Source organism: Rattus norvegicus, chromosome 5 (assembly GCF_036323735.1).
Source record: "Rattus norvegicus strain BN/NHsdMcwi chromosome 5, GRCr8, whole genome shotgun sequence".
In the NCBI taxonomy this organism is placed as follows: Eukaryota; Metazoa; Chordata; class Mammalia; order Rodentia; family Muridae; genus Rattus; species Rattus norvegicus.
The window spans coordinates 138,445,765-138,469,496 of NC_086023.1; the positions used below are offsets into that span (position 1 = coordinate 138,445,765).

Below are 23,732 nucleotides of genomic sequence, written 5' to 3' on the forward strand. Positions count from 1 at the left end.
CATTGAAAAAATAGCCATCTTTATGCTGATAAGTGAAGTAAGATCATATAGAATCCAGATGCATTGTGTCATAAAAAGCATTTTTTATTTTTAAAATTTTTTTCTAAGGGTTTTTTTATATTTTAATTAGATATTTTTAATATTTAACTTTTTTATTGTTTTTTCAAATTTAATACCTTTAGTTTAGACTCTTGGGACTTTTAGCCTTTACCTTGTGTTGCATTCCCCACTCCAGCTGTCTAGCTAGCTCAGGGCTCCTTGCTTGGCCTTTTGCTGGCTCTGGCCAGGCCTTTCCAGCATGCCCTGCTTTTCTGAGGCTTCAGGCCTGCATCCCCGGGCGTCTGGCTTATGTGCCCCTCCCTGTTTGGTTATGCTGACACCTCTTGCTAGACAGTGACTCAGTGGACCCAGACTAGGCTGTCATTCTTCTGTGTTGGGCATCAGCTTAAGCTGTGCATTCTGTCAGGAAAGCCAGAGCAGCATGCAGCTCTAGGGAGAACTGCAGCCTCTTTCTGTCTATTTGCTGAGCTAGTTAGTGCAAATCCTTCCCAGTAGCTGTGGTCTGTCTAGCTGGTCCCAAGCAGCAGTAGCTTGAAAGCCACATTTTCGGGGGAAGGGTTGGGGTTGTGCCTTTCTACCCAGTAACTTGTCTCAGATAGATTGTTTTCATGCACTATGTAAGGCGCCAACATGTGGTTTAACCAATATATGTGTATCTCCAACTAGCTTACAGATTAACGAGATTCTTGACTATGGTTATTTTATTTGGAGGATAACCCCTAATCTACCATTTTAACTGCTGGCCTGGCTACCTCCCCAGTGGTGTACTCCAGATAATTGTTGTCTTTTCTTAGCCATGTACTCATGGTTCCTCTCCTCTATTGGTGGCCTCCTCTTCCTTCCTCTCTGGTCATTTCTTACTCTTCTCCACCCCCAACCCAGTAACTCAAAACCCACCTAACTCTAGTAATTGGCTGTAGCAAGTTTTATTTAACCAATACTTTTAAGTCAAGGAACAAGGTTTGCACAACAAAAGCTTATAAACATAAAAATAAGCTTAGACCTTTAGATAAGAAATTATCATTACAATATATAACAGACCAAACCTGGGCTGGCCAGTGTTACTGGAACAGAGGAAATGATGAATGAGGGCAAGAGGAGAGAAAGAAACATTACTTGAATTGTAAATGTGAAATTCAGGACTATGTAGGTTCTGATTTTCTAGAGTGAATCGGAAAATGAATAAAGTTTGCCTTTTTTGGAGTTTCAGCAATTGCATTCATCGGAGCAAAGTTCCTTGCTATTCTCTGGAAAACCTTATGCCATTATGGTGTTTCTTCCCATGAAAATGCATTTTTTTTTTTTTTACACCTACTTAACTTGAATGTTTTTCCTCCCTTTAAAGGCAAGGGATACCTAAATTGTTCTGGAAATAATTTTGGGGAACAAAAGCACATTACTTCTTTTATCTAAGAACTGCTGTAGAACTAATTTGACTTAGTGGTGATTTCTTTTCATGTGATGGGAGTAGTCTTTTTTTTTAATATTTAAAATTTTGGGAATGGTTATATCAAGTGGTTTTGTAGACTTTGCTCTTACACTGAATAGATTTTATTAAAATATTTTACGATCAGGTGTGCTGGAACAATCCTATAAAGGCTATTGACTGATATTTTTAAGTTGTTTGGAGTATTTGTGTTTATGTTAGTGTTTGTGTTATGTAATAATTGGTTTAGTTGCATACTTGCCTAAATTTTGCTTGCTAAGGTTACAGAACTTGGGATGGATTAACTAACCTAGAGTGCTTATGTATAATAGTTCTTATGTATAATAATTCTAGAACCAGAATCTTTTGAATATAGCTATAAATCAGACTCACTTTACAGACTGTAAGACTCATTTCTGTAGTTTTCTGAATGGCTCTTTCAAAGCAGAGAGTTCCATTTTTACAGACTTATGTGAAGAGAACTGTTGTCTGTCATTGGTTTTTCTAAGTGGAAGCTGTTTTCGAATAAGAAAGGAAACATACCCCCTCTTACTGTGTGTGGGGGTGTGCGGGGGGGGGGGGAGATGTTAAAAACTTGATTAATTAAAACTGCTTCCTGTGCTCTTCCCCAAACCAGAAATACTGTCTTGTTGTTGTGACAGTATATTTGTCTTGTTGTTGTGACAGTATATTCTGTCTTGTTGTTGTGACAGTATATTCTGGCTTGTCGTTGTGACAGTATATTCTGTCTTGTTTTGACAGTATATTCTGTCTTGTTGTTGTGACAGTATATACTGTCTTGTTGTTGTGACAGTATATTCTGTCTTATTGTTGTGACAGTATATTGTCCTGTTGTTGTGACAGTATATTCTGTCTTGTTGTGACAGTATATTCTGTCTTGTTGTTGTGACAGTATATTCTGTCTTGTTGTGACAGTATATTCTGTCTTGTTGTTGTGACAGTATATTCTGTCTTGTTGTTGTGACAGTATATTCTGTCTTGTTGTTGTGACAGTATATACTGTCTTGTGACAGTATATTCTGTCTTGCTGTTGTGACAGTATATACTGTCTTGCTGTTGTGACAGTATATTCTGTCTTGTTGTTGTGACAGTATATACTGTCTTGTGACAGTATATTCTGTTTTGTTGTGACAGTATACTGTCTTGTTGTTGTGACAGTATATACTGTCTTGTTGTTGTGACAGTATATACTGTCTTGTTGTGACAGTATATACTGTCTTGTTGTTGTGACAGTATATTCTGTCTTGTTGTTGTGACAGTATATTCTGTCTTGTTGTTTTGACAGTATATTCTGTCTTGTTGTTGTGACAGTATATACTGTCTTGTTGTTGTGACAGTATATTCTGGCTCATAAGAGGGCTTTAGGCAGCTCTTTACATTGAATCTGCAGACAGGAAGCAGAGTGAAGAAAGCTATTGTTTTCTTTCTCCTTTTTATTTAGTCTAGTACCTCCACAATATAGGTGTGCCTTTGTACATCTGCCTAGTCTAGAAATTCCCAAAGAAGTGGGCTGAGGCTTGTTCCTATAGTGATTCTAAGTCTTATTAAATTGTCAATCAAAATTGGCCATCACCTGCCAAATGAGCTAGGTCCACGAGCTTATGGACCTTGCAGGAATGAGGATGGGCAGTATATGTAAGTTAAGTCAAGGAGTAGAGTGACAGTATGTGAAGCTTTTGAAGTTCTTGGCATGAGCCAGGTTTGCTGGCATACATGTGTGTGGTAAAAGCACCTAGAAGGCAGAAGCTGGAAGATTTCGAGTTTAAGCCAACATGAGGTGCATGGGAAGACCTAGCCTCCAAAATAAAACTTTTTAATTTTTTGTTGGGAATATGAGGTAAATGGACTAAAGCTACTCCCAGTCTCCTTAAATAATTAAGATAATTTAATCATATTTTGTAGGTGATGTTGGATCATTGTTTATTAGGATTGGTTTTTAAATTACAGTTGCTATATTTTATGATTTAAAAAGTAATGCCAAATTTAGAGAGATACTTCAATATCTTCATATATCTTATTCTATCAATATATATTTATGAATGAATTCAGGACAAACTCAAATTTTCTTTGAAGTAATGTTTGTAATAGCTAAATATTGATTTAACTAGGTTGTTCTTACCAATCAACACTTTGCTCTTTACTTGAATATATTATAGGCAAAATTATTTAAGAGAAGTTCAATACATAGCCTAAGCTGGACTCAAAATCATGATCTTCCTTCCTCAGTTACCCCGTTGTTGGAATTACAGGCCTCTGTCACCATTCTTGGTGCTAAGTTGTATTTTAATAAAAATTACAAGGCTTTGTAAGGCAGTTCAGCTTGTAGACCCAGCATCTGAGAAGTGGAAGCAAGAGGATCGGAGGTTCAAGGTTAACTGGTGACATAGTTGAGTTCTAGGCCATCCTGGGCTACATGAAACCCTATCTCCAAAGGGAAGGGGAAAAAGGGCAAAAAATTATGACAACAAAATCCTATTCTGCATACTGAGATTATTTTATCACATGGATTTTATTTGTGGGGCAGAAACTGTGCCAGATATATATTTAGACAGAAGATACCTTAGTAGATACAAAGTTGTTAACTAAGTATCAGAATGATAAAAGAAAGGCATTGTGAAGAAAGCCATATGACACCAGTTACTCATTGGACTAGTAGGGAGCTAGAGGAAAGTTTACTAACTTAGAAAGATTAACTAACTTTGAAATAGAAGTGCAGGAGAGAAGTTTTAGCTTGCAAGATAAAGTATATAGACTGAGACCTAGACTCCTGAGAAAGATGCTGGTGTTTCTGAGTTAGGTGTGACAAAGCTGGATCTCAAGTGTTAGAAACACTGAGAACTGGATTTACTTGGTGTCGTGGGAAGGGCCTGGGTGAAAAAGCCTTTGGTAGGGGAGTGTATGAATGTGTGAGTGCCTGTCTGTCTGCCTGCTTTATCATTCATTCATTCCAGAGGGGTCTTACTATATAGCCCTGGCTTGACCTGGGAATCTCTTAGGTAGACCAGGCTGGCTTGGAACTCAGAGAGGTCTGCCTGCCTCTGCCTCCCTAAGTATTGGGTTTGGAAACACATACCAACCTGGCTCTGAGAATTCTTTCTTTAATACTAGAAAAAACAATTCACTTTTATCTTTCTAGCCCTGCAAGCTGTTTTTTTTTTTTTTTTTCTTTTTTTAACTTTACCTTTTCTTGGTAGAACTTTAAAGAAGCCAGCTGGCAAATTAGTAGTGTGGCTTGCAGAGAATCCTAGCTCCAGTTTGGCAGAGCAGAATTGAGTGGGATAGATAGTGTCAGAGTTTGCAGCTTTGGGGCAATGACTTAGTAACTGCTTTACTTATTCCAGAAGACTGCTCAGAAAGTCTCATAGAGAGATGTTTACTAAGATCTCTTCTAGCCTGTTCTAATATGGTTTTGTAGAATGTCTATATGTTGCTGAAAAATGTTGGTAGGTTTTGTAAATCATGTGAAAACATTAAAAAAAATCCTTAAGGTTAACAAACACTTGTGTAACCTGAATCTGCTGCATTTACACCCTGAGTTTCAGTGAAAGCCTGAATAGTGAGGATAACAGGCCATCTGCATCTGTTCCCATAAATATGTACACTCTAGTTGACTTAAAAGAAAAGAAAAACTTGGGTTGGGGATTTAGCTCAGTGGTAGAGCGCTTGCCTAGGAAGCGCAAGGCCCTGGGTTCGGTCCCCAGCTCCGAAAAAAAGAACCAAAAAAAAAAAAAAAAAAAAAAAAAGAAAAGAAAGAAAAGAAAAACTTAAAAACATACTCAGAAAATTTAAGAGAAACTCCGTTGTATATTTTTTTTAACATTTTGTAGTCCTAGCATTTGAATATAATTTAAAAGCTATCTGTCCATTATATATCTTATAATATTAAAACATCACAGCATTTTCACTACTTGATAACATTAAATAATACCATCTCCTTAGACTTCATTTCTTTTTCCCTTCCTTCAACTGATTGCATGTGTGTGTGGTTTGTATGTGTATATGTGTATATTCATGTTCCAGTGAACATAGTTTCTTGTACTGGCGTAGCAGTGGGTTTGAGACAGTATCACTATTGAGTTCTCACTAGCCAGGTACTCACTAGAAAGACTAGGCTGGTCTCCATTTCACAGAGATCAGCACATACAGAAAACACAAGGATAGCATCAATCAGTAAACACAAGGGTAAAATCAAATGGCAAAGCCGAGAAACTCTGAAATGGTGGCAAGAAGCCAAACACAAACAGCAGATAAGATAGGTCTTGATAAGATAGGTCTCCAGGCAGAGGCTGTTAGGGTCAAATGCATTTTAGGGGTAGCATTTTTACCTATGATTGGTTGGTAACCATTTCATCCCAGATAGCTGTAGAATTAACATCCAGACCTTTTCACACAAAGCAATCAGAGTGGTAATGAGTTGGTGTTTTATATAAATTGTTAACTACTTATATGCTCCTAGAGCAGAAAGTCTGTTTAGTTTTTAGATTATTTGTATTAACAGAATTTAAAAACTCATTAAATTGTAGCCTTTTAGGATGCTGTTTTTAACTCAGAGTGATTGAACACAGAATCTCGTATATGCTATGTAGTAAGCATTTTATTTATCACTGACCAACATCCTCAGCTCTTGGTTTTGAAAGTGTCTTTCTATGTAGCCAAGGCTGTACTAGAAACGGAGATGTGCCTTAGCCTCTTGAGTGCTGGGATTCTAGGCAGTGTGCCACCATTGCCTGGCTCTGTTTTCCTTTTCATCTAATGTGATGTTTCTTCCTTAAAACACTGCAGTCTTGAAGGAACTGCTCATCTCTCTGTCTTCAAGGAAGCTGTAGTTTATATTTTCTAAAATTCTAGTTTTAGTCTACTGTCTTCTCTATTCTGATTCTTTCCTCTATCTTCCCCTTTTAATTTTTCCTTTTTTCTTTTTTTTTCTTTTTCTTTCTTTTTTTTTTTTTTTTTCTGGAGCTGGGGACCGAACCCAGGGCCTTGTGCTTGCTAGGCAAGTGCTCTACCACTGAGCTAAATCCCCAACCTCTCCCCTTTTAATTTTTTTGGTTCATGTCTTATAAAAATTAGAGTGCTTTTATGTAGTAGACTAAATTTTATCTGATCTTTAAGCCAGTCTTGAAATCATAACAAGAAATCTAAAAGTGGATATTATGGAGTGCCTTTATGATCTTCTGGGAATACCTTTTTAAGTAAACATATTTATTATGACATTTCTGTGCATTGATGCTATGGTATAAATGATAGTAAACAATAGAGTCTGTCCTTATCATAGTCAGGTAGATTACATTGTTGATTTAAGACTTTCTGGTAAATTATAGATCTTTAAAAAAACCTTCTAGGTTTTCTGTACTGTATGAAAATTTCACCATTGTAATGACTTAGGAAACCTTTACACATACATATAGTACACACACATGATAATGAATCAAGAAACATTTTGGTTCAATGGCCTGTACCTTTGTACCTTGAACAGGCTTCTAACTGAGAGTATGGTTTTCATGAATTAGGAATATTTGGAATCTAAGACTAAATAGTGGAAGGGTAATTTGGAGAGCAACTAGAGAGAACAGCAAATGTATTATGCTTATTAAATTTTGCAGGAAAAGTTGGAGTAGTTACAGACTTTTAACATGTGTAAAAAGGTGGCATCATTATGAAGAGAACTCTGGCTAAAGACATTTTCCTCTGTACTCTCCACAGTAGGAGAGAGATTTAGGTTAGCTTAAGAAGTGTTTTTAAAAGTACAGTGAATCTCCTAATCCAGAAAAGATTGATTGTGTTGTGAATTTACTTCCTTTGAAAATATTTAGTCGTGGGGCTTGGGGCTAGGGTTTCATGCTGCCCGTGAACTTGGTATGGTGTTGAGGTTGGCATTGAACTGATGCTTTTGCTTCTACCTCCAGAGTGCAGGCATAGTAGTACCGTGCCTGTCTTCCTGTGGCAAGCTTAGGAATCTAATTATCAGGACTTTACAAAATAACCTCATGGGATTCCTTACCAATCTATTTCTAATAAGTGTCTCTGAAGTCACACACTCCCCCTCACCCCCACGGCAGCTTTCACAAATCCCTAAGAAGTTTTTATATACTTTGTATTATAAACATTCTTAGAACTTTAGAGGTAGAAGACAAGTTAGAAAGGTTGAGTTTTGGTGAGTAATGTTTTATACTTTTTTACTGAGTTTTCCCTATCCTGAAGTATATTTTCTTCACTTTGTGTTTTCACTTCAGAGCAACAAGGAGTGTTTTCTTTTTGGTTTGTCTCTCAGAGGGTCATTTCTTAAAGAAGCGTTAACAGATCAGCCATTCCTTAATGGAAAGTAGTTTACTGTTGTTTCTTTTCCTCAATGGAATAAGGAACAACTAACTGCTTTTGAGAGAGTGTTGAGGAAGGAGCAATACAGGAAGCAGTTAGTTAGAAAACTACACTTGTCAGACTTAATCGGGTTCTGTACCAGGCAAGTGAGAACATTTTCTTTCTCCCTGTTACACCTTCATCTTTCTGCTGTGCAATAACCAGCTAGGGCTTTTATACCTGAGAACTATGGATTCAAAATCCTCCCGTGGAGTAAGGAAGGTCTTACTGATGGACTGTTTCAGGAATCATTATTGTAAGATCTTAGTTGTAGAAAAAGTATATTCTCATTTTCCAGGTGCCGTCTACAAAAATTTAAATCCTGGATGACTTTTAATATAGTTCAATGAAGGGCTCATTTTCACCAAGGTTGCTGGATGATTGTGTGAGGTAGCATATGTATGTGTGTAGCAGTATTTAAAATTCATACTTAGTATAATTGGTCTTCTCTGTATTCTTTTTTTTAAATAAGCTTTTTGTAAATGTATTTTATTTTTTTAAAAGATTTATTTATTTATTATATTTAAGTACACTGTAGCTGTCTTCAGACACACCAGAAGAGGGCATCAGATTTCATTACAGATGGTTGTGAGCCACCATGTGGTTGCTGGGATTTGAACTCAGGTCCTCTGGAAGAGCAGTCAGTGCTCTTAATCTCTGAGCCATCTCTCCAGCCCTTTCTTTGTATTCTTAAATGTTTAATAAATTGTGAAGATTGTTCTAAGAAATTCATAGACCACTGAAGAGGTTCCATTGTACCAAAATAAATCCCTGAGGGATGCAGAGCCTTAAGCTGGGCTGAACTCAGAGATCTGCCTGCCTCTGCCTCCCGAGTGCTGAATTAAAGGTGTGAACTGCCATAGCATAAAGAAATGTTTGGTGACATTTCCAGCCTTACAGTGCTTCAAATTATAGGTTGCATAAGGCCTGTGTCTAAGCTAAGCATCTGTATTTTTTCTGTACTTGTAACTCTATAATCAGTTTGATTTCTCATTTAGAGCATTGTTTTGTATGACAGGAAGGAGCTAGTGTCTATTTCACAAAGATTTCATTTGAATTCCTCGCTGTGCAGTTTTCATGTGCTGTCAAATCTCTAGGTGAGAGAACATGAATGAAGTGGAAGGGAGGCTCAGTACTGTTCGAGTCACTATACATTACCCTCATAAGGTCACCTTTCACTGTCCTCTAAAACTATCAGGATACAGCATCCCCACCATTCTGTTTTCTTGTTGGACTTGAAAAGCTTTCTGAGTAAACATCGCTACTCCTTGGGAATGAGGAAAATTGCAAGCAGAAATGAAAAGAGTGTGATAAGGTTTAAAAGCATATGCGAGGTCATATCAGTGGTGTTTTGTAAAGTGAAATTAATGTCCCACCTCCTTACCCACATGTCATGACTTAGTTTTGAAAAGTGTTTTAGGTTTGGTTTCGAGATGGGGTCTAATTCAGTGGATTTAGCTTTGAATTCAGCACTGCTGCTGTAGCCTCTAAAGTGCTGAGCTTATGGCTGTGAGCTACCACACCTGTTTGCTCTGTTGTTATATTTGATGTCTTGAAAGTTGTGAAAAAATTCCCCTTGAAAGATGCCACACCACTATCAGAACTTTAGGTGGTAGTTCTTCTCCATTTTCATTTCTCTCTCACAAACAATGGATTCTTTTTCTCGTTGTTTCCATTTTCCTCTGGCATTCTAGGAGAGCTGTTTGTGTCAATCTAGGTAGTAACCCTTCCCAAGTTAATAAGGATGTTGCTGCTGTGAGCGCCCTCCATTAGCTGTCCAGTCTACTCTTTGCTGCTTCCTTTTAACCTCTGACAGGTGCTTTGCTTCTTGACAGGTTCTCCGGTCTGATGAAATGTGTGTGCACATCAGCCCACCAAAGACACACAGATACACACATTGGTGGTTTTTCTTTTTTCTTTTTTTGAAACAAGGTTTCTTTGTGTAGCTCTATCTGTCCTGGAACTCAGTTTGTAGACTAGAGTGGCCTCGAACTTTAAAGACCTACCTGCCTCTGCCTCCTAAGTGCTAGGACCACTCCTGGCAGATAGTCACTTTTTTTAAAAGATTTATTTATTTATTATATATAAGTACACTGTAGCTGCCTTCAGACACACCAGAAGAGAGCATCAGATCTCATTACAGATGGTTGTGAGCCACCATGTGGTTGCTGGGAATTGAACTCAGGACCTTTAGAAGAGCAGTCAGTGCTCTTAACAGCTGAGCCACCTCTCCAGCCTGATAGTTACTGTTTTAACTATTGAAGTTCTCTCTTTCAAGGAGCTCTGAGGGTCTCCATGACACAGGGTGTTCAGCTTGCATATAAATCTTGTGCTATTTATTTAATCTGTGCCTTATAAGAACAGGATCTCATTCATCTTAGTTACAGAATGGGACGCTTTGTACAGGAAGAGATGTTTGGTTTGAGTCTTGAAGAAAAAACAGTGAAAAGGAAAGGCCATTTCAGATAAGGTTTTTAATTCCTTATTAAATTACTGTTATTTTTAGATATTTTGTATCTGCATGTTATTAGGTAGCACCTAGTATATGGTCACTATTCTCAGGGGGGAGGTATGAGAAGGGGTGAGTAGGAAGCTTGGGCATATGATAAACTTATATGAAGGTGTTAAATGCTAAATTTAGGTTAGAACAGCAGTAGGAATTTAGAATTAGTAAGACAATAATAAAAACTAAGACTTTTGAAAATGTGTTATGTCACGTAGTCAGGAGAGAGACATCCAGAGTGCTTGGCTGTGATGACATAAGAGTGTTTCCAAATTCTTTTTGAATGTGTACATTGCACTTGAGGTGATTAGCAGGGAGAGATAGTGAGTCCAGGAGGTCAGCTGGAGGCTTTTGGAGTGAGGTGAGATAAAATGGCCTGATTCCTCAGAGCTGTTTGTGCTGTTTTAAACTCACCACCATCTGTCTCTTATACAAACCAGCTTCTCCCATCACCACTCTGCTAATAGTGGACCAAACCGAACGGTCATCTTCTATATTTCTGCTTAATGGGGAATCACTGCAACATCTGCCTTAAATATCATCATTAGTGGCACTTTCCACATCACTAACAAGAGTATATAAAGTGTAATAAATTAGAAACAACCAAACTTTTTCAGACTTCATATTTGAGAAATTTTATGGAATATTTGATGTTTGCTCTAACATAAGAGGTAAGTTCAAGGTGATCGACACATTGTTCATCTTTAAGGCACCAATGAAGTTCCTCCTTTCCTGCCTCCAGGACAGCAGTCCATGTTTCCTTCCTGAGCAGTCAATGTCGCTCATTCACATAATTTTTTCCATGTCTAATATTGATTAAGATGTTGGTTCCTAGAGAGCAAAAATTAGATAATGGTTCTCTGTTTATTACTCAAACATAGTCCCATACACAGTGGCTATTATGAAGTCTTGTTAAATGTATTGCCACACATTGTAAATATCTCCTTCATGCTGACATATCCTGAGTGTTAGGTTCTTATTCTTACTACTGACTCTAGTGCCAGATATATTTCAGTTTAAGTAAATTTTTTATGTTAGCACGGGGAATTTGTGTACCAGCTGTCTTAATTTGAACAAGGCAAAGGGAGACCTGAGGTAGCTAGAACAATAGCATGTAGGGACATAATAGCCAATGCTTCTTTGGTGACTGAACAGTAATAGCTCCCATTTTTATAATCATCATCAAAAGCTGACTTTTTTCCAAATAAGCTTTTCGCTTATTGTAGAGTTATGAAAACAGCCTCTAATGTTGTCAGAACCTTAGTTTTTCATCTTTAAGTTGAAGGTCAGAGTCTGTAAGCTCCAGGTACTTTCCCTCACTCATTTGGTGTAGTGTAATCTTGAAATTTGCACATCTCCTTATTTCATGGTCCTTACAAGGTATTGGGCATGAGCATTTCTGGTTGCTACAGTATATGGTGGGACAATACGAGTTTGTTGATCCTTGAAGGTGCCATTTACGGAAATTTAAGTTTGGTTTTTAGAAAAGGAGGGAATTTGAGAAACAAAGTAAAACAGTGGCTCAGAGCATTAGGAAAATCAGATGATATATAATAGGGCTCTAGGCCTCTGTGTTTGTCTCCTCCCTCCTTTTACTTCCTCCTCTCCTTTTTCTTCTCTAGCTCCCTCTTCTCCCTCTCCCTTTTTCCCACTATTATTTCCTTCTCCCCTTCATGTCAGCTCCCTCCACCTTTTGGAACTCGAAAGTGCATCAGTACCTTCCCAAGACACTCCTAGACTAATATTAACATTTACTGAATGTTTTCTCTGTCCATGCATGTATGCTTTATCAAATAGTGTTTTAGGTGTAGATACTTTTGTTGTTTGTACACATGAGAAAGCTGGAGTTTCAGATAGTAAACATTTTCACAGGTTCACAGCTGGAAACTGTTGGAATCAGTTCTTGAATTCTGATTTTCCTAATTCCCCAAACCTGTGTTGGCTTTTGGAAATTGACTCTATCTACTACTTGGAATGAGTGTATGGAGTATTCCTCCTGCCCAGTCACCTTTTTCTTTCTTTGCGTAGTGTTGGGGAGCAAATCTAGGACCTTCCATATACTAGGGAACTACTTTACCACTGAGCTGCACTTCTAGCCCTAAACATTAGACTGTGGTGTGATTTCTTACTTTGGTGTCACTTAGAAGTCACTTTCATCTTCTGCTTTGTCATTGGGTCACTAGTCATGCTTTTTGGATCTCAGGACAGAATGCTTGTGTGCTCTGCTTGAACACTGACAACTGCAGTGTGCAGTGACAGCATCCTTCCTTGTTCTCCTCTCCCATCTATACAGCAGCTCTCTAGAAAGTATGTTAACTTAGTGAGACTTGTTTTCATTGTCTGGGTGTGATGGTCGGTACTTTTTAGCCTTGGAGAAAAATATATCAGAAGTTCCAACTTGTAGGGATGTCTTGACGCCTGAGCTTGTGCCACTTTTTCACCATTTCTGGCTTAATCTCTTGCGTCTTATAATCCCATGTTCTCAGTTTTTGTAAGCTGTTTTCTTGACTTTGTTTTCTACTCACTGCCTGGTACTGCCTGTCTGTCCTACTAACTGCCTGGTACTGCTTGTCTGTCCTTCCCCAACCCTAGCGCCCTCGACTGCACCTCTTTAGTCAGCTCCCCCCAGCTTGTTTTCTTGTCTCTCCTGCTTTCTACTTCCTGTCTTCCACATGCTCAACTTTACCTTCTTGCCTTCATGCAGATTTTTGCATCTGTTTTCTCAGTTCTCTGACTTCTTGCCTTCACTTTAGTTTTGGCACTCCTTTGTATAATTGTATAATATTTCTAAAATTGTGCCAAAGACATTGAGATAGCGGTGTACAGTTTAGGATTGTGGTGTTTTGGTGAGTAAGGACTTGGGCTGCTGATAAAGTTTTCATACCAGGATCCTGCTGCCTCTTTTCCTTTTTTCTTTCCCCTTTCCCCCTTTTCCTTTCCTCTCTGATCCCTTTCTCCTTCCTTCCTTCCTTCTTCTTTCCATCCCTTTTCCTTTCTTTCCTTTTCTTTCAAGAAAGAATAGCATTAGCAATTGGTGTATGTATTATTTTGCATTTTAAACCCTTCATGATTTAGAAGGAAAAAAATAAAAAAGGAAATCTTGATCCCTTAAATATTTAGTTTGGCCATTAACATAACTCAATCTTTTCAGGTTTAACTAAGCTTTGCCTCATTTTGGGACTCCTGTATTCGATTATTTTGACTAGAGCAGGAATTTTTCCCTTGATATTCACTAAGGAGTCTATTTACCTGCAGGATGACATCTGAACTGGAGAGCAGCCTAACATCTATGGACTGGTTACCACAGCTTACTATGAGAGCAGCCATCCAAAAATCTGATGCCACACAAAATGCACATGGAACGGGAATTTCTAAGAAGAATGCACTCCTTGACCCAAATACAACGCTAGACCAGGAAGAAGTCCAACAGCACAAAGATGGAAAGCCTCCGTACAGCTATGCCAGCCTCATCACGTTTGCAATTAATAGCTCACCTAAAAAGAAAATGACGTTAAGTGAGATTTACCAGTGGATTTGTGATAACTTTCCGTATTACAGAGAGGCTGGCAGTGGTTGGAAGGTAAGTGTTTCATCTAAATTTTAGCTTTTGTGAAGTAAGCAGTGGGAACTTTGTTAACTGCTGGTGAAAGTAAAGCTTTTTGAGAAACTAGAAAAGTAAAGATTAAATTCCGACTTAACCATTTTTAGGATTCCAGAAAAGGGAAGAACTTTTAATTGCGTTGATTGATAGGTGATGGGAGCATGTATGCCACCAGGCACACACGGAGACCAAAGGACAACTTGGAGTTGGTTTTCTCTACTGTATGGCTGTTACAGATCAAACTCGAGTCAGCAGGCTTTGCTTCCAGTGTCATTACCCACTGAATCTTCTTGCAGGCTCTCCAAACTTATGGTTGCCTTATTTTTGGAAGTCGCATGTTAGAGCTTTATTATGTCGTGGGACTGATGTAGTATGGCAGGAGAGAGTGCTGTGAATGCAGCAGTCAGGAGAAAGGGTACCTAGTGTGCAAATGGGTTGGCCGTGGTGCTCTGGTGGAAAACAGGACTACACAGCTGTGTGGGTTTTTATAAACGTTTGTTTTGACTTTGAGATTTGTAGGAGCTACAAAAGCAGCACACAGGTCTTCTCCATATACTCGACTAGTTTCCTCCAATGTTAGCATCTGACAGACCGTAGCATGATGACCAAAACCAAAAATTTATGCAGGTAGAATGCTATTTACCAGACTAAGCTTTTTTCAGATCTCATCATTTTTTCCTTCAGTGTCCTTTATGTTTCAGGGTTCCACATTGCAATTCAGTTGTTATTTTCTCTCCATTCCCCTCTAATCTGTGAATGTCACATTCTCTTGTGACTTAGACACTTTTGAGAAATGCTTGTCAGAAATGTTTTCTCCTTGGTTTGGAGTTGTTTTCTCATGTGAGAAATAACACACTTGGGGCAGAATAACAAAGAGGGAACATGCCCCTTTGCTTATTAGAGGCACAAAATGTCTGCACAGCCTAGTTACTTGGTCAGTGTGATGTCTCTGGCTACTCCATTATAAGGCTATTGTTCATTGTCTTGTAAATACAAAGTTTTGGGGAGATATTTTGAGGGCATGTGAACACACTGTTTTCTTTTTAAACTTTGCCCAGGAATTTTAGCATTCATTGCTGTTTTCTAATAATGAGTTTTCTTTGTCCTACAAAATGAAGAATATTATTTTGTGAGTGAGAATGAGTTTTCCACTGCCTGTGGTTGCACTTGCCACCTTCAGTTCCAGCATCCGTAGGTGGAGGCAGGCATGTCTCTGTGAGTGAAGCCAGCATGGTCTACATAGTGAGTTCCAGGACAGTCAGGGCTACATAGAGAGACAGACAAAAGCACTGCTGGCTTCTTCTGGTCTTGGAGAGATGGCTCCAGTATTAAAAGAGACCTTGTGGCTCTTGCATAGGGCTGGAGTTTGCATTTCAGCAACCACCTGTAATTCCAGCCCCAAGAAATTGAACATCCATTTCTGGTCTCCATGGACACTTGTACTCGTGTGGCTGTACATGCGTGTGGGCATGTGATACACATTAAAGAGAAAGACTTTTCTTACTCGGTCAGTCATTTAAGATAGTCAGTGCTTGCGGGTGTTTTTCTTTGTGCCATTATTATCCTTTTTCATTTGCTTTTTGCTTGTGCTGAACTATTTTCAAGACATGGTCTCACAATGTAACCTGGGCTGGCTTACGGCTCACCGTGATCACTGTGTGGTAAAGACTTTGGATTTGAGATTCTCTGTCTCTGCCTCCATGTGCTGTGATTATAGATGTGTGTTACTATGCTTAGCCCCCATCTCCTCAAAAAAAAAAATCTTAGTAAATTTTCACTTGTTTGTTACTGGTGATTGAGCCTAAGGTCTTGAAACATTCTAAGTTAGAATGCTCTACTACTGAGCTACAACCCAAACCCTCATTGTCCTCCAGATGAATGCAGCTTTGACCATCGGGAATGTCTATAGGATGATCTCATTCTCTTGTTTCCAGAATCTTCTGTACCCTCCTTGCCAGCTCTGGAATCAACAGCATATTTAAAAAGCCTTTTGATAAGCCGTCACATAAGTTTTGTAGTAGCTATATGTGTTATAACAAGTAATCCAGTTTACTTTCTTTGCTTCTGCACATGCTTATTAATTTTTTTATGTTTTACATAGGAATTATACAGTTGTGTGCTATGTGACATGTGTGCATGCTTGTGTGTATATAAAAAAAGGTTTATAGAGGTTTAGGTTATATTAGATGATAGTTACCTCAGTTTCTAGTAAATGTTTCTGCTTTACTACCTTTAAGTTTACTATCTGTATTACCTAAACATTGTCATACAGTTTGAGATCTTTGCTAACATCCCTGCCCCTGGGCTGTGCCGTGTGCTGTGGGAGGAAGTCGGATGTCTTGAGGGAAAGAATGCAGCTCTCCCTGTCTCTTTCACCCATAGCACTGTGTTTTTCTATTTTGGAGCTTCAGTTAATGCAGTTTGAATTAAAGGGCAACTCTTGCTCTCAGCTTCCTTTTTACCTTCCTCTCCCACTCCTTTTTGTCCTCTTGCTGTCTGTAAACATGATTTCTTGCTTTTTGTTCTTTTCTCTTTTGCCCTTTATCCAGTTGGTTTTACTTTATTCAGCTCACGCTACCATTTCCCTATAAAGCGAACCTTTTTTGTGTTTCTTCATGCTTTATTGATAGTAATATTATAGAACTTATTTTTGTTTTAATATCAGTTATTTCCTTTTTCTATACATAAATACTCAAACAATAGCTGTATTTTCAATTTTCTATGTGCCAGAATTATTCTAAATGCTTTTATACTATTGTCTAAGTCATACAGTAGCTTGTTAAATAGATACTCTTGCCCAGTTGTAAAGGTAAGAAAACAGAGGCTTAGAGAAATTAAGTGATTTTTTTTCTCCAGAATTTTTGAGGTAGAGAATGGTAGGATCAAGACTCAGTAGACTTAGTAGTTTGAGAATTTCAGCCCTTGTTTTTTTTTTTTTTTTTTTTTTTTTGGTTCTTTTTTCGGAGCTGGGGACCGAACCCAGGGCCTTGCGCTTCCTAGGTAAGCGCTCTACCACTGAGCTAAATCCCCAGCCCCTCAGCCCTTGTTCTTAACCAGTAGTAGTATATAGCCTGCAATTTTGTGAAGGCTACATGGATATTTGAATTCTCTTAGCTGACTTACTGGTTTGAAAAGAAGATTTTTAAAAATTGGTTCTTTTACCTGTATTAGTGTTTTGTCTGCATGGATGTCTGTATACCACATACCTTCCTGTTGCTCATGGAGACCAAAAGAGAGTATCAGATCCCCTAGAACTAGAGTTACAGATGGTTACGGCCCACTATATGGAAACTGAAGCTGGATTTACTGATAGGAGAATCAGCCTATGTTCTTGGCTGCTGAGTTATCGCTTCAGCATAGAAGTGTATTTTAAAATTGGACGCATAAAATCTGGGGACGTTGCTTAGAGTTAGGTGACTGCCTAGGAAGTTTAAAGCCGTGGGTATGATCTCCAGTTCCCCCACCTCAAAAAAATCCCCAAAACGTTTGTTGTTTCTCCCTCTCCCTCTCCCCACCCCCCTCCCTCCCTTTTTTTTTCCTTCCTTCCCTTCCTTCCCTTATTGAGACAAGGTTTTTCGGTGTAGTCCTGGCTATCCTGGAACTTGCTCTGTAGATCAGGTTGGTTTCAAACAAGAGATCTGCCTCTGCCCCTCTGCTCCTCTCTGTGCCCCTCTGCTCCTCTCTGTGCCCCTCTGCTCCTCTCTGTGCCCCTCTGCTCCTCTCTGTGCCCCTCTGCTCCTCTCTGTGCCCCTCTGTTCCTCTCTGTGCCCCTCTGCTCCTCTCTGTGCCCCTCTGCTCCTCTCTGTGCCTCTCTGCCCCTGCCTCGAGTGCTAGGATTAAAGGCTTGTGACACCATTGCTCAGCCAAACTTTTTTTTTAACCTCAGAACAAAACATTGTTAAAAAGTAGTAGTATGTTGTTTGTTTTTACTGTCAGGCACTCTAGGTACTTTTTGTCAAGGTTTGGATTAGGGAAATATAGGTCTGTTTGGCAGCAGAAAAGTGTGATGTCTGTAGAGAAAAAGAAATGGACAAAATTTGAGTAAGAAAGCCTATGAGACTCGTAGATCTTTATCAGTGGTCATAAAGCTGAAGGCATGAGGCAGGTAATATAATGAGTAAAGCAAGAAGTACCAGACCATTGGTGGCTTCTCCAATGTGCTCTGGTTATGTGTTTCCTGTTAGGCCACAGAATGGGCATTTCGGCTTCTCCTCCCTAAGAGAATCGAGAAGGGTGTGTGTGTGTGTGTGTGTGTGTGTGTGTGTGTGTGTAATTTCCTAATTTCCAGATGTTCTAATTCCAGAGTTCTTAATCTGCAGTATAATAAATGTGTCCGTTTTGATTTTGTTTGGCCTGTGGGCTACCAATCCTTCCAGTTTAATTTCATGGTCCTTTCATTAGTTTGAAAAGGGTTTACTTTCTCCTCTTCACTGAGCTTGAGTTTAGAAGCACAAAGAAACTTAGTACACGGTACCTTAGAGAGTCCATCCTCTTTTAGATGAAGATACATACAAGTCATTATGAAGCTATTTAAAAAGTTCTTGAGGGGTTGGGGATTTAGCTCAGTGGTAGAGCGCTTGCCTAGCAACCGCAAGGCCCTCGGTTCGGTCCCCAGCTCCGAAAAAAATAAAAAAAAAAAATAAAAAAATAAAAAGTTCTTGAGAGGATTGTGGAATCCACACAGCTACAGTGTGTAAGTCATATCCATTTTGTCTGTGACTTAGTAAAAAGTGTTAACTTTAAAGGATGTAGTCACTGACGAAGAGTGGGGAGTATCAGATTCTGAAGTGACTGGTACAAAGAATAGAGTGTTACCAGAGTAAAAGGAAGGGGACTTACTAGGAAACTATTAAGGAAGTGAAATAGCAATTTATTTTGAGGATTTAGAGGTATATTTTAATTGTATTTTTAAATACTTGATTGTAGGGGCTCCTGGTAAAAAGTTGGGATGAACCAGATTATAGTGATCTTAACATATATAAAAGCCCAACTAAAGAACTTGTGTCAATTTCTAGGAACAGTATATACATTTTGATTATGCTCCTCATTAACCTGCTAGTCTTCAGTGTCTTATGTATTATAAATCTGTCGTTATGCCTTGGTGATTGTTATCTCAAATCATAGCTGGGAATTCCTTTAGAAGTAGTGATAGTGGGTGGATTGGGGGTAGAAGGGGTGGGGTATATTTTGTCCTTAAAACTAAAGATTCCCAGAAAGATATCTCGTACCATTTGCCTTGAGCAGACTTTCAGTATCTCTAGGAGTTATAAATAATAATCATTAAACATTTTTCTTTCACTGAGCTTTAAAACAGTGGGTGCCTAGGATTTACTGTACTCACTTTAATTTTTTTTTTAATTTTTTTTTTTTTGTAGACCTAGATACATTTATACCTAATCATTTATATGGGGACCAAAAGCCAGGTGTGGTGGAACAACATGCCTTTGATCCCAGCACTGGGGAAATTGGAGGCAGGTAGATTTCTGCGACTTTAAGGTCAGTGTAGTCTTGGTATATGTAGTGAATTCCAAGACAGCTAAAGCTCTGTAGTAAGACTGTTTCAGATAAAACAAGAACAAAAAGAAGAGACCAGGGCCAGAGAAATGGCTCAGTGGTTAAGAGCACTGTCTGCTCTTAGGTGACTGAGTTAATTCCCAGCAACCACATGGTGGCTCACAACCATCTGTAATTCTGATGCCCTTTTTTGGTGTGTCTGAAGACATCCACAGTGTACTCATATACATAAATAAATAAATCTTTTTTTTTTTTTCAGTTCCTTCTCTTTATTAACTCATACACAACTACTTGTCTTCTGGTTTGTTGAAGCAGTAAGTCAGACAACACTTGCCACAGTAATGCCTGTCAAAGTGGCTACCCATGAAAACTCCAGCACCACATTCATCAGAAGGACATTCCCGACGAAGTCGGCTGATTTTGCCATTTTCATCCACCTTATAGTATTTCAGCACAGCCAACTTGACCTTCTTTCTCTTATGCTTGTTCTTCTTTGGGGTGGTGTAAGACTTCTTCTTCCTTTTCTTAGCGCCACCACGAAGTCTCAGCACGAGATGGAGAGTGGACTCCTTTTGAATGTTGTAGTCAGACAAAGTACGGCCATCTTCCAACTGCTTACCAGCAAAGATCAACCTCTGCTGATCAGGAGGAATTCCTTCCTTATCCTGGATCTTGGCCTTTACATTTTCTATAGTGTCCGAGGGTTCAACCTCGAGCGTGATGGTCTTCCCTGTAAGGGTCTTCACAAAAATCTGCATCGTGGCGGCTGCTCCACCAACGATGGCGGATCGGAAAGGAAGAGCCAAGCGTGGCTGACCGAGTCTCCGGGTCAAATAAATAAATCTTAGAGAGAGAGAGAGAGAGAGAGAGAGAGAGAGAGAGAGAGAGAGAGAGAGACCAAAGAAAGCTTGATCTTTTCCTCTCCTTTGTAGAGGTCTTTGTTTTTCTGAATTTCCACCCATTTTCTTAGATTTGTTAAGCAGGCGATGCTGCTTCCTTTCTTTAGATATGGAGGAGAGAGATTGGGGCAGTTGGGAGGGCATATACAGCTTGTGAAGTCTGCACTGATTGAATAGATATTAGGGAAAAGATTTTAAAGCAGCCACAAACTATTTCAGAAATGTAGTAGTCACCCAAAGTGGGAAACCTTGCCAGGTTCACTATTTAAGGGCCAGATAAAAACCTTAACATTTAGTTAAAACGCCCTTTCAGGTAGGGCCATCTTGAAGGAGATTACATTGTTAAAGATAACTCTGAATATTCTATAATTGACTTATCTTATAATTTGAAATAGAGGAAAAGGAATTAAAAATCTTGTTAATAACTTTACTGAGGAAGATTAACTCTAAATCATTAGGATTTTGGCTAACAAGATTTGGTGAAAAAGGGACCCTAGAAACTTAAATATAATTATGTTATATTATATTATACTTATATAATATAAGTATATTATAATTATACTTAATTAAATTAAGTATAATTATGCTTAAGCACATTGAAGAAACTGGTCTACATATATGTGCATGGATGTGCAGATGTACTTGTTTGGATTGGTACAAGCGGAAGCTAGGTGTCTTCCATAGTCACTTCTCCAGGATCTTTTTATTGATACTGGAGCTTGCTCTCTGGCTAGGCTGATTGGCATGAAAACCCTGGGAATCCTCTGGTCTCTGGCCTCCAGTGCTGGGATTGCAGATGTGTACTGCTGCACCTGGCTATTTCATTTGCATGCTGGGGATCTAAACTCAGGTCCTCGTGCTTGTACAGCAGACACTATCCACTGAGCATCCTCCCCAGCCCCTGGGCTTTTGACTAGAGCAATCCGACAATAGCCTATTTTCTTGGGATATGCAGAGGAATCGTGATGTTTACTTAGGAGATCTGCTTGATAGTATTACTTGTACTTCTTGGAATTGAACTTGGGTTCTCTTTAAAGCAGACTCTAGCCATCTCTCTTCTTTACCCTAAGGCAGTTTTCTCCAGGCTGGCTTAGATCATTTGAATCACTATAACTTTTTTCATTATTGGAGATAAACACCACCCAGATTGGGGAACCTGAATTGGCAGAGATGAAGCAATGATGTGGGGTATGTGTGTTGGGGGGAGGGTTTATATTTAAGAATACAGTGTGGAATAGGAAACCTATTAAACATATCTGCAGTTATGATGAGAAATCCATAAGGATAAGTTAGGGAAGGTTAGCCAGAGCTTCTAGGAAAAGCTGATTCTGGAGGAGGAGAGAGATGATGGCTCAGTAGTGAAGAACATGTAATTTTCTAGAGGGCATTGAATTCAGATCCCAGTACCATATTGCACAACTTCCAACCTCCTGTAACTCCAGTTGACAATTTGAAATAAGTTAGGCACTTGAGAGAGGAGAGTCACTGAAGCCATAGCTGTAGAGAAGATTGACTAGTTGCGCAACAAGTATAGAAGTGAAGAAAGGATGGATGGAGCAGAAATGTGAGAATTTCCAAAATGTAAGCTTCTTGAATGGGAAGAAGATCAGGTACAAGTTCATTATTCCCCAGAGGTATTGAGTCTCTTCTGAACCGTTCTTTCTTCCTCCTCTTTTCTTCCTCCTTCCTTTCTTCCTTTCCCTTTTTCCCCTTAACCTTATTTATTTGTAGCCTAGGCTGGGTTCAAGATCATGATTCCTGCTTATGTTGGGACAGCAGGCCTATGCCCTTATGCCTGAGCTTGACCATCTTGGTTGGAGGTTTTACATTTCAATATTAAGATGGGTGGATGAAATCTAGTTTGTCTAATAGGTCTTCGGTTTTATCTGTGTCCTGAGCTTTGGCTTCAACATTTGATTTCAAATCAAATTTTTAAAAGTGCATTTCTTTTCTTCCTTTTTGGAAATTATTATAAGATTAAAACTATTAATCTGTCAGAGTTAATTCAAACTGCTTTAATTAAACACACAACAAACAAACCTCACAGTAGCCAAGGTGGTTTACATATAACAAACATTTATTTCTCAAAAGTCTTGAAGGTGGGAAATCCCGGATCCAGGGGTTCACAGTGACTGAAAACTTCTTACTAGTCTTGGTTGAGGGCCCTTCCTGGCCTCATGGAGGCTGTCTTGTTGATGCAAATGAGCTCCCTGGGACCTCTTTTAGACACTAAGTCCTTTTCTTGAGTTCTCTTCATGATCTAATCTTTCAGTAGCCTTACCTCCAGATATTACCACATTGAAATTGGATTTCAGCACAGGAATTTTAAGGTGATGCAAATATGGATTGTCTTTAATTACAACCTACCACCATATAGTATTAAGCTATGTTATGTATCATGTAAGGACTTCAGAAATTGAGTTCTTCTAGTTCCTTTATACATTTTACTTCAACATAAAATTTTATGTGTTTGTGTGCACAGTGGTCAGAAGACAACTTTGTGAAGTTGCCTATCTTTCCATTCTGTGGCTCTAGTGGTCAGATGTAGGCTGTCGGGCTTGGTGCTGAGATATCTCACTTGGCCTTTTTTTTTTTAATTAAAAAATTAAATTTATTATTTGTGAGAGAGGGATACAGAGAATGCAGGCATGGGTGTGGAGGCTAGAGGATAAATTTCAGGAGTCAGTACCCTGTGTTTTGGGGGTGAACTCAAGTCATCCATCTTGTACTATACCGTACAAGTACAGTATTCTGTCATATACTGTGGGTGCCTTTTCCTGCTGAGCCATCTTCCTGCTCTACATTACTTGTATCTGTATCCTGAGTCTTTTAATTAACTACTATGGTTTTTTTTTAGACACAAGAACTTTAAAAACCATTTCTGGTACTTTTCATTTAACTTCTCACAGTTACCTTTAAGGATATGTCTTCCCTTTTGGTTTTTAGCATTTTATAATGCGCATAGTAGTACTGCACCTTACCCCTTAATTTTTGAGATAGCCTATAACCTGGGTAGGCATTGTACTCCTGATCCTTCTGCCCATATGCTGAGATTATAGGTTTATTCCATGGGTAGGTGGGCACGGGGGGGGGGTCATGCTCACGCACATGTGCATGTTGGGAAACTATTCTAGGGCCTTTACATGCATGGCACAACATAACCATGCCTATGTGTTCTGCTAGTTCAAGCCAGAGTAGCCTTGTAACTGTGGTAGCTTTTGAATGGGGGTCCCTGTTCCTTTCTGAGATGGAGCAGACACATTGTATGGTGTCAGTGTCAGTTCTTAGGGTGCAGGGCGGCAGCTTATCCCTCTCCCAGAGGAAAAGGACTTTGCATCTACTTTTTTCCTG

General features: G+C 39.0%; 1 protein-coding gene and 1 pseudogene across 6 annotated transcripts in view; one reads left to right on the forward strand and one right to left on the reverse strand.

The window, feature by feature from the left end:
• Foxj3 (forkhead box J3) overlaps positions 1 to 23,732 on the forward strand; it is an 88,138-nt gene that overhangs the window by 20,142 nt on the left and 44,264 nt on the right. For all 6 annotated transcript variants that reach the window (XM_039110006.1, XM_039110009.1, XM_039110007.1 and 3 more), the window contains one exon: positions 13,623 to 13,947. In XM_039110006.1, coding sequence (XP_038965934.1) covers positions 13,623 to 13,947 — 325 coding nt within the window. The remainder of the gene's footprint in view (positions 1 to 13,622; positions 13,948 to 23,732) is intronic.
• On the reverse strand, positions 19,738 to 20,316 carry Rps27a-ps1 (ribosomal protein S27a, pseudogene 1; annotated as a pseudogene).